This window comes from Haliaeetus leucocephalus, unplaced genomic scaffold (assembly GCF_000737465.1).
Source record: "Haliaeetus leucocephalus isolate CR32 unplaced genomic scaffold, Haliaeetus_leucocephalus-4.0 Scaffold450, whole genome shotgun sequence".
Classification (NCBI taxonomy): domain Eukaryota; kingdom Metazoa; phylum Chordata; class Aves; order Accipitriformes; family Accipitridae; genus Haliaeetus; species Haliaeetus leucocephalus.
In genome coordinates, this window is record NW_010972886.1 from 21126658 (window position 1) to 21136368 (window position 9711).

Sequence of the window (9711 nt, forward strand, 5' to 3'; positions counted from 1 at the left end):
GCCCGGGGCCGTAGCCAGAGGCGTCAACCCCCGTCCCCTTCCTGGTGTAGATCCTTCGGGATCGAGGCCGGCGCGATGCGCTCTCCCCCGGAGCCAGCTAATCCTGCTGAACTGCGGAGCTCAGTGGCCGTAAGCTGGGAATCTTGATACTAAGAGGAGCTAATCCTCCGGCCGTGAGCCGTTAGGATCACACCGGCAAAGCTCTGCGTAGCAGAGGTGCGCTTTTGCAGGGCGTCCTTGGAAATGAGCTTATTCTGTGGGTTTTTTACAGTATGTCGTGCTCGCCTGCCTCCACTGCCTGGTCGGTAGAAGGCTGTGGAGCGGGTCTGGCATGGAGGAAAACGCGTTCTGTCGTTGGCCAGAAGTCACCGCACGTAGGAACAGGCATCAGTTGTCCGTGGGGAATGCCGGGAAGTGCAGCGGTTCCCAGCCAGCCAGCTAGGCTGCTGCGAGGAGCTCATCTGACACGTTCTCTCCGCAGGAACAGAATGAGCCAGGGGGATGCCAACCCGGCAGCAGTGCCACATGCCGCTGAAGATATTCAGGGAGATGACAGGTGGATGTCACAGGTAAGGCTTCTTGGGTGGGGGGGGGTCTGATGGGCAAGTGCTGACCCTGAGGGTCACACATTACAAGACGTGTCTGTCTTGTAATGATGAATCAAGGCGAAAAGCAGCTTCGTTGCATGACCTGAAAGCTGCCCTGCAAAACCGTTTCAGAAAATACCCCCGTCAGCCCCTTAGCAGGCAGAAATCGCCAACCCTTTTGTCAAACAGAGCGTGGAGCAGCACTTTCCAGCGTGTCGCTGCACCAGGGAGTGGCAAAGCTAAAACTAGCAGTGGCTAAGTGCCTGGTGTGCCCATCCCTTGCTGCAACGCTTCCTCCTAGGCTGGGAGATATAGCCGGAGGACACTCGCTGCAGCAACTAGCCATTCATTTCTCTCTTTGGTAGTCGCTGAATCTAACGGGCATCTGACAGGCTCATGGCTGATGTGTGTGTAGTGCGTAGAGTAGACGCGATGCTGGTCCTGCCGGAACCGAGGCTGTTGTGGGGGTTGGGGTAGTTGGGAGGAGCATCCAGGGGTTGATGGCTTAACACAGAGAAGGGTGTTGGAAGGAACAGCACGGTTCGGCAGCAGGGGAAACCAGCCGGGCAACCGTCTCTTTCCATCCTGCAGCAGCCACGCCAACGAGGAACTGTCAGGTGGAGCTTACCTTACTGCTTTCTTTCACCAGCACAATAGGTTTGTCTTGGACTGCAAAGACAAGGAGCCCGATGTGCTCTTCGTGGGTGACTCCATGGTGCAGTTACTACAGCAGTATGAGGTAACGTTAAAGAAAGGAGGATGGTGGGGTTATAGGGATTAGATTGGTTCTTTCTCAAATCGGGTAACTGATAGTGACGTGTAACACCAACAATTTCTGCTGTTCCAATTTTTCTGCCATCCTTTCCAGTTTATTCTGCCCTACTTCCTTAACTTCCCAGTGCTTGTACAAGGCCTTGCCAAGCTACACGCAGTCTTTCTCTGAAGCCAGTCTTTGTCTGAAGCCGTTACTGACCGCCTCCCGATTTCCAAACCCCCTTCAACATCTCTGTGGGTGTACCTTGTGTGGGCAGAACACGTTTAACCCCTTAGCATCTGGGGTGCTACAGGCATCAGCATGCTGGCTTTTCTCTAAAACTCCATCGGAGTGAAGCAGTGTTCTGCTGCTCTGCCGCGGTGGTGACAGAGCAGCTTTATTCTGCAAGAGCTGCCTCCATTTTTTCTAGTTTTGTTCCCTGTTGATGAAAAGGATTCCTTCAGGTCATAGACACTTTCTTCAGCTGCCCTGTACTTAGGGAAGCTGGGGACACGGTGCTCTGCAACAGATCCAGCACCCTCTGTGTCTCTGAGGAGTTGGGCAAATAGCTGCTCGAGGGAACTTCCCCTTCCTTTGTGCTGGGACTGAGTGCTTGAGCATCAGCAGCTCCGTCTCTTCAGGACCTCCAAGTAAAGCCCAGTCCTGTGTTTAAATGCCCTTTATGGAAGGGAGTTTTCGGAGGAAGTCTCCTGGCTATTTTTAGTGTCCTTGAAGACATTGCTTGTCTGTGTAGTATCTTTCATTCACCACCAGGATGCTGCTCTGAAATAGCAAATTGATTTCTGGTTGCAGATATGGCGAGAGCTCTTCTCACCCCTTCATGCACTGAATTTTGGGATTGGTGGAGACACCACAGGTCATGTTCTATGGAGACTGAAGAACGGTGAACTGGAGAACATTAAACCGAAGGTATAAGCAGAAAACCAAATCTGGCAGCCCTGCGTTAACTTAGAGGAGACTTCAGCACTCAAGCGCTGCAGAACTGAGTGAGCCGTTACTGTTAGAGCTTTTTGTTTGAGCAGCCGTTGGTTGAGTGTGCGTCAGGTGTAGAAATGCGTGTGGCTTACCCAGAAGTGTTTGGGAACAGAGCTGCACGTCTCCTAGATGGGCTTTACGCTGCTGAATGTGCAAATCGGAGGACTTCATCAGTAAACAGAGCCGACCTCCCAGTCCTAGCAAAAACATCGATCTGGCCTACGATTTACCGTAGCTTGGAGTTGCAGTCTGTCCCTCAGGCCCAAGGTGTATTCTCGGCCTCTAGAAGAGGATGCGGAAGTATTTGATAAGTGGTAGCAAAGGTTTTCAGGACGTGTGGTGAAGAGCAGCTTCCCAGCCTGCACCTACAGTTGCAGCCCAATTGCGAGTGGCCATACTGAAAGCGGCGGACAGTGCACCAAGTTGCTGTTACGCCACGCGTACCCCAGGGAGGGAGGCAGCGGAGCTCATACTCGAGCTTACAATCTTTTCAAGCAAAAAGTGGAGCTGTACCATTGTCTCTGCCCTGAAGGAGCTTACACTATACTGTATAACTCTATGTTACCCTCTTTTTGACCAGCGTAGGCTCTTGCAGGTACATTGGCCAAGATGGGGTGGGCTCAGGCATCTCTTAGGCTGTCCAGAAAAGTTTCCGTAGTGGCAGCTCATCAGTCCTGAGGGCCAAAGCAGAAGCTCGTAAGGCACTCTGCAGAAATCAGCACAACTGACAGCTGAAGACCTCTTGCAGTCTTGAGTTTAGCCTTAAGCCTGACTATTCACATAGCTTGCTGGTCACAGGTGATGTGTACAGAGGGTTTTCAGGGTCAGCAAGCCTATTACAACTTGTTGTGACAAAGTTGCCAACATTTTTTTTCTCCTTGTAGGTCATTGTTGTTTGGGTTGGAACAAATAATCATGAAAACACAGCAGAAGAAGTAGCAGGTGGCATTGAGGCGATTGTGCGCCTGATAAACAGCCAGCAGCCACAGGCCAAAGTTATTGTACTGGTATGTTTCTTGGAGCACTGGGAAAACCAACTGGTCGGAGGAAGCCCCGTGTTCTCTGTACCGTGCCTCTGCGCTACTGGGAGTTACTGATCGTTAGCGGGGAGGGCAGGTGCTTTATCTAGCTTCTGCTTTCTGTGTGCCTCCCCTTGTTCACCTGGCTTTGTAAAAGTCATCCTTTCGGCCCCTCCAGAGGCAGCTGTGATCGTTCCCATTAGCGGCATTGCTGTCCCACTTAGAAATGGCGTGGAAGAAGTCCTGTGAGGGGAACATAGGTGCCCAGATCAGAGCCAGCACTGGAAATCCTAGTTGGTTTCCTTGCCTCGGCAGCTTAGCTGGTGCCTCTCTTGTTGAGAAGCTGGGTGATGGCATTCAGTACAGTGCTGAAAGTGCACAGAAAGAGCAGAAAGTGATACATTTAAAAAAAAAAAAAAAAGACAGACAAAAGAAAGCGGGTGCCTTGCCAGCTGTGCTTACAGCTCATCTGGCGCCTTCAGTTGCATTTCAGATTAGGTCTGAACAGACAAAGTCTGATTCAAGGGATGAGCTCCCCTTGACACAAACGTCTAAGTCTTGAAAGGCTGCCTGAATTGGAAGGGAAGGCAGGCATTGTTAGGCCATTGCAGTCATATGAAGCTCTTTTTTTGCCTCCTTCTTATGCCAGGGCCTGCTACCTCGTGGAGAGAAGCCAAACCCGCTGCGGCAGAAGAATGCCAAGGTGAACCATCTGCTAAAAGCCTCGCTCCCCAAACTGCCCAATGTCCAGCTTCTGGACGTGGACGTCGGCTTCGTGCACTCAGACGGCACCATCTCGTACCACGACATGTTTGATTTCCTGCACCTGACAGGAGGGGGCTATGCAAAGATCTGCAAACCCCTCCATGAACTGATCATGCAGCTGCTGGAGGAGACCCCCGAGGAGAAACGAGCTGCCCTGGCCTGAGTAGCTGATGTCAGCATTAACAGCATCATCCAGCCCATCAGATCAGTTCTGTCACTGGCACTACAGAGTCCTTCTTTCTTAAAGCACTTTCCATTGTAGAATGTTACCGGATGTTCGTACCTAGTGTTTTGAGGGGGAAGGCTAATGTTTAACTGGTCTTGTACATATGAGGGCCGGCTTGGTTGGTTTTATTGCAGGAGGAAATTAGCTGAAGAAGAATTTTACTTTTAAATCATTCCTCATTTAAACCGAGAACAGGACTGTCACTCTGTGCCCCTCTCATGTCTTGTTGCTCTGTGGTTGTCCTAGAACCCTCGTAGCCTGTCTCTGACAGCCCGTGCACACCCCCTGCCTCACTGGTCCTGGCCGTAGGGATTGTGCTCTGTGTATTAGCCTGTGAACAAGAATCACATTCCACTTGCAAAAGCCAGAACAGATGCATTTTTCCAAACTCGGTCCCACCATTGAAAGTTTTGGGGATTGGTTTTTTCTTTTTTTGGGGGGGGGGGGTGTTAAGTGACACGTGTTGCTTTCTCACTCCTTCTTTCTGAAGCAGCATGAAACTGGAATTCAGAAATGTAAAGAAACAAACGGTTAACCGAACTGCTGTACCACTCCCAGGTGCTGGTTCTTGTGCTTCTTTCACCATGCCTGATAGCTGGGGCACCTTTCCTCCTCCCACATAGCTTTCCCCAGGGGCAGTCTTGTTCTGGTGCTGCTGGCTGTCCTGTTCTCTGCTCCTGTCTGCGTGTCGTGTCGCTGGCTTTTAACAGTTGCTTGGTTTAGGATTTTAATTGCCCAGTAAATGCTACGCAAGGCAGTCACTTCCTTGCTAGTCTAGAACCAATGTTTCATTCCTCTGAGATGCCTGTGCCACAGGGCTCTTTGCGGTGCCGTTCATTGTTGGTTGTTTTGGGTTTATTTTTTTAAGTATGAATGTTACCTCCTTTTTTGTCTAAAGGAAGCCCATATGAATAGCCCCTGTCTGCAAGGCCTAAATCAGTCTAAAGCTTTACAGATTCCAAGGTGTATATTTCTTTATTGCTTCTGTTTTACGTGTATAAACATTTTATTCGAGCAACTATGGCCTCTTAGAGTAAAAAGTGAAGTCAAGGCATAGCTTTTCCTGCCCTGGACGCTGCTCTTCGCCTCTAGCCAAGGGAGCCAGAGGGGCAGGTGCCCTCCTACTGGGGCTGCAACTAGGAGGGGGTTTGGTTTGGTTTTTTTTGTTACAAGGGCGAGTTGTAGTCTACTAACCATGGTAGGAAAACAGCCTTTCATTTAGAAGGAAAGGTTCTCTTGTTCAGAAAGAAACTGGTTTGGACCCAAAAGGCAGAGCCCTAGTTGAATAGATAACTCTACTTGCAAAGAAAACACTTCTAAAGAAAGTCTGTTCCTCCTCAGCTTACCTGCTGGAGTCAGAGCACAGCAGTGCTGTGCAGACCTCGCCATGGTTCGCGCCCTGGTAGCTGGCCGAGAGCTGCCAGCACAGCTCTCTGCCCTTCTTCCCACCTAAGCGGGCTCTGCGGTCAGGTGTGCTTATCCTGGCCGGTAAACCGGAGAGGAATGGATAGCTTCTTAGCAGGCACTTCATACCGTGTTCTGAACAAGGGGTGTTTAGGTGTCGGGGCTGCTTGCTGTGTCCCGCTGCAACAAAGTACGTAGGTACTGTATATAGTCTGTTTGCCCTTTTTTATAATGAAGGGTGCTGGTGTTGAATGCAGTCTATAACCTAGCATTAAGGAATACTTTACTGTCCCCACTACGTTCCCTTCTTCCTGTAGACTTGATCGTAGCAGGATTTCTGCCTGGATTGCATGCATAGTGTGTGTTTTGTTTCCAGTATATGTGATCTACACACAGATGAAGGAAAGATGAAGCGTTCCGCTTGCCAGGATCAGAAGTAGGAAGTTTTGGAGTGCTGTGGTAGAGGAGAGAGTACGGTCCTGCCCCCACGAACCCAACTAGGGACGCACTGCTCCCTGAGGCTTGCTCTGGAGCTCTGCTGCCTTGCAGGACGGGCTTTAAGGGAGGGTTGCTCGTGCTGCCGATAAGGTGCTGGCTGGAGAAGCTGGAGCAAGGGAGAGTGGGAAAATCAAGTGTTACAAATATGCTGCAGTGGAGGATTCCTGGAGAAAGGGCTTCTCCCACCCCCTAGGCACCCCTTAGGGAGATGGGATAGAACACGTTCCGCTCCCTCTGAGCTTTTCGGGTTTCTGGGCTTGTGCGAAAAGGCAGTATGCTACTTTAATCTATGCATCATCCCTGCTTCCCTCCCTGCTGTCGCTGCGTTTGGCTCGAGAGATGCTAACCAGGAATGTACTCTCCAGAAAAAAGCTCTGCCTTCTCAACTCAGCGGCCGAGGCTGTGCTTAGCTGTGAGTCAGCCCCTCTTGGCGGGGTGCCGAGCGGACCAGGAGGTTTGGCAGGCTCCCGAGCCTTTGGCAGCGTGACTTGAGCCAGCTCTGCTTAGGCTTGGCTTGCTGAGGTGCTGTGCTTGGTTCAGTGCTCCCCTCCTTCTCTGCTCCCCTAACCCCCTCGGGGACTGCTGGCACTGTGTAATGAAAGCAAGGACGGCTTCCCCTCCACTCAGACTTTGCTCTGCTCGTCGCCGCCTAGTAAGAAGCTGCCCCACTCACAGCTGCGAGGTTTTGGGGTTCTCCCTCCTCGCTGATTTCATACTAAAAACCGAGTGCCTCGTCACAGGAGACATGACGTAGAAATGCTTCAGTGCTGGCTCTGGGTGACCGATGTCCCCTGGGGTTGGGGCTGGGCTCCCCCTGGCTGGCCACCGGGAACCATGTCATTGTTAAGGGTTGGCTGGAAAGGAGCCGGCCCTGTGAGGCTTCTCCCACCATCAACAACCCAGCTGCATTTGACAGCTCTGTGCTGGAGCCAGCCATCTTCTCTGTGTGAGCGTTGCCGGTTGCAGGTTTATCGCAGCAGAGAGAAAAAACAAAAGATGTGAAAGGACAGAAAGAGTCTTTGGTGACTTGCCGGGGGGACAGGAGGACGACTGCAGGATGGAACCTGCGAGGAGGAAAGCCTGTACTGTGCGTGAAAGGAGGCCGTGCCCTCCCTCTGCACTGCTTGCCCGCAGGTACTGCCCTCTAACCGCTCACTGCCCTGAACCTTCCTTCCCCGGGACAAAAAAAATTGTCATTCTGCTTTGGCAAAAATGCATCGGCTGGTAGAGCTCACTCTGTTAGTGCATATTTCGATATAAATGTCAATGTTTCACCCCACCGTGTTGCAGCGTGTGTGTGTGTGTGTGTGCCTAGGCACCCGCGTCTCGCCTTTCTTCCCTCTCTGTGTCAATGACTCTGTTTGGTGTCTGCGGGGACCAGGGAGGTGCTGCCCCACACGGAGCTGCCAAACCATCCTCCCCCTGGCTGCACTCACAGCGTTCCCTCCCTAGGGGGGCTTGGGAGTCATACTCTGCTGGCTCCTCGCTTACTCTGTTCTTTTCCCCGCTTGGCTGGGGGGCTTTTCTTTCTTTGTTTTTCCTCTCCTTGCACTGTGCGCAGCTCAGGTCCCGTACCCAAAGCTGTAAGCAAGGTTCTGTGGGTGAAGGTAACTGGTACTTTGGCCCTTGACGGGATGTCGGCTTGTCTTTGATGATGCAGTGATTTCTCTTTAATAGCCCTGACATGAGCAGGGAATGCACATCACCACGCAATCCAGCTTACAGTCATCCCAGCAGAAGCTTGACTCGAGTTTGAGCAGCAGCTTAGGAGTCGGTTGGAGTTCTGCTTCCAGCTCCTGCATGGGTGTCCGTCTGTCCCCGAGCAAGTCATTCCATCCGCTGTCAGCGTCACCACCTGTAACCTGGAAACAACACGCAGACTGTCCGAAAAGTGCTTTGGGATCCTCGCCGAGAGGACCTATAGAAATAAAGTGCACAATAGCAGCAGTGCTCGTCTCTTTACGTTTGTCCCACAGAGAGCAGAGGGAAACCGGCGGCAGGGTGTTGGCTGTCACTTTGAGCCTAGAAGATGGCTTTCTGCGGCATTACGTGGGGCTGAGCTGTTTCGGCAGAGCAATTAAAACCCGGAAACCCCATCACAGGCACGTAAAGCGTGACATGCGTAGCCACGGAGCCTGTGGAGAGGGGGACCTATATGTGGGAAGCTCATCAGCAGCTGGGATGGGGGGTCTTGGCAGAAGATGCGTGATAAAACACAGTGTGGCATCGCTCCCACTTCCGCAGTGGAAAAACTTCAAATTACCTTGAATTACTGCAACCCCTGGTGACGGAGGGTGCCGCAAAGGTGAGGGGAGGCTGGGGGACCCCCTGCACAGAAAGCCAGAGGGGAGGGCAGGAAGGGGAGAGGCACCCATGCATTCGTGGTGCCTCGCCTGGCAATGAACTTTGCCATGCCCCCACGCTTGAGGACATTGGTGGCCAGGCGGCTGGGTGAGTGGCTGGAGCGGGTGGCCAGAGAGCCACCCGGCGTCGCTGGTGCGGGACCCCGGCCAGGGAGGAGTTCTTGAGCCGGGGCTGGTTATGGCTCCTGCGTTGCCTGCCTTGCCATTACTGCAGCAGCTCGTCTATGCGGACCAGGTGGCTGCAGCAAGCCATCTGAGCCCACTTCTGGGAGCCGGGGGGTCAGCAGCATCCCTGTGGCACCCATTGGTGCTGGGGCCAGCTCGGGTCACCGGTGGGGGCAGTTGGCGGCGGGTGTGCTGGAGCACAAGAACGCTGTGAACGAGGCTGCCAGCAGCAGTCGATGCCTCCCGCCGCTGCCGGCTGCAGGGGCGAATGCAGCGCTGGGGCTAGGGGGACCTCGCTCGCTCCCGGCCCCCTCCCCAAGCCGGGGGCTCGGCAGGCGGGACGGGTCCTTATCCCATCCGAGGGACTCCGGCAGCCTCTGTGTGACCTGAGGGGCTGCTCGGGGTGGGGGCTCCCCTGTGGGACAGGCCTTACTCTATGGGGCCCTGTCTAGGGCAGGGGCTCCCCTGTGGGACAGGGCTTCCCCTGTGGAGTCCTATAAGGGGCAGGGGCTTCCCCTGTGGGGTCCCCCTGGGGCAGCGGTGCCCCACGGAGCGGGGGTTCCCCGGCGGGACACTGCTGCTCTATCGAGGGGCCCGCTGCCCCCAGCCCGGGGAAGGGGACGCCCGGGCGCCGCCCGCCGCCGCGTCACTTCCCCGACCTGGCCCTTTAACGTGTGACGGTGCGTGACGTCACCGCCGGCCCGTGTTTACAGCTGCCTGCGGACCGGGGAGATAGATAGAAAGTACCGACAGCAGGCAGCGGCGGCACCGCCGGGATCCAGGACCGGGCAGCGGCGGCACCGCCAGGATCCAGGACCGGGCACCGGCACCGACACCGACACCGCGGCTCGCCATGGGGCGGGGTGCCCGGGCGCGACCCGGCTGACCGACCCGACCCGTCCCGTCCCGTTCCGTCCCGTCCCGCCCCGGCGGA

The 9711-nt window shown here is 54.1% G+C and overlaps 1 protein-coding gene across 1 annotated transcript; it reads left to right on the forward strand.

Moving 5' to 3' along the window:
• The first annotated feature begins 432 nt into the window (after positions 1-432).
• On the forward strand, positions 433-8072 carry PAFAH1B2 (platelet-activating factor acetylhydrolase 1b, catalytic subunit 2 (30kDa)). The gene is made up of 5 exons (XM_010574971.1): positions 433-569; positions 1237-1326; positions 2155-2271; positions 3222-3344; positions 4006-8072. Exons 1-5 carry the CDS (start codon positions 489-491, stop codon positions 4282-4284), a joined length of 690 nt encoding a protein of 229 aa, XP_010573273.1. The 5' UTR covers positions 433-488; the 3' UTR covers positions 4285-8072.
• Positions 8073-9711: the final 1639 nt, after the last annotated feature.

What these genes read in the sequence shown, in the direction of transcription:
- PAFAH1B2 (XM_010574971.1), top strand. Translation starts at nt 489, where the DNA reads ATGAGCCAGGGGGATGCCAACCCGGCAGCAGTGCCACATGCCGCTGAA. An exon ending in ATGACAGGTGGATGTCACAG is followed by an intron (nt 570 to 1,236) that starts GTAAGGCTTCTT and finishes TTCTTTCACCAG; the next exon opens with CACAATAGGTTTGTCTTGGA. An exon ending in TGGAGAACATTAAACCGAAG is followed by an intron (nt 2,272 to 3,221) that starts GTATAAGCAGAA and finishes TTCTCCTTGTAG; the next exon opens with GTCATTGTTGTTTGGGTTGG.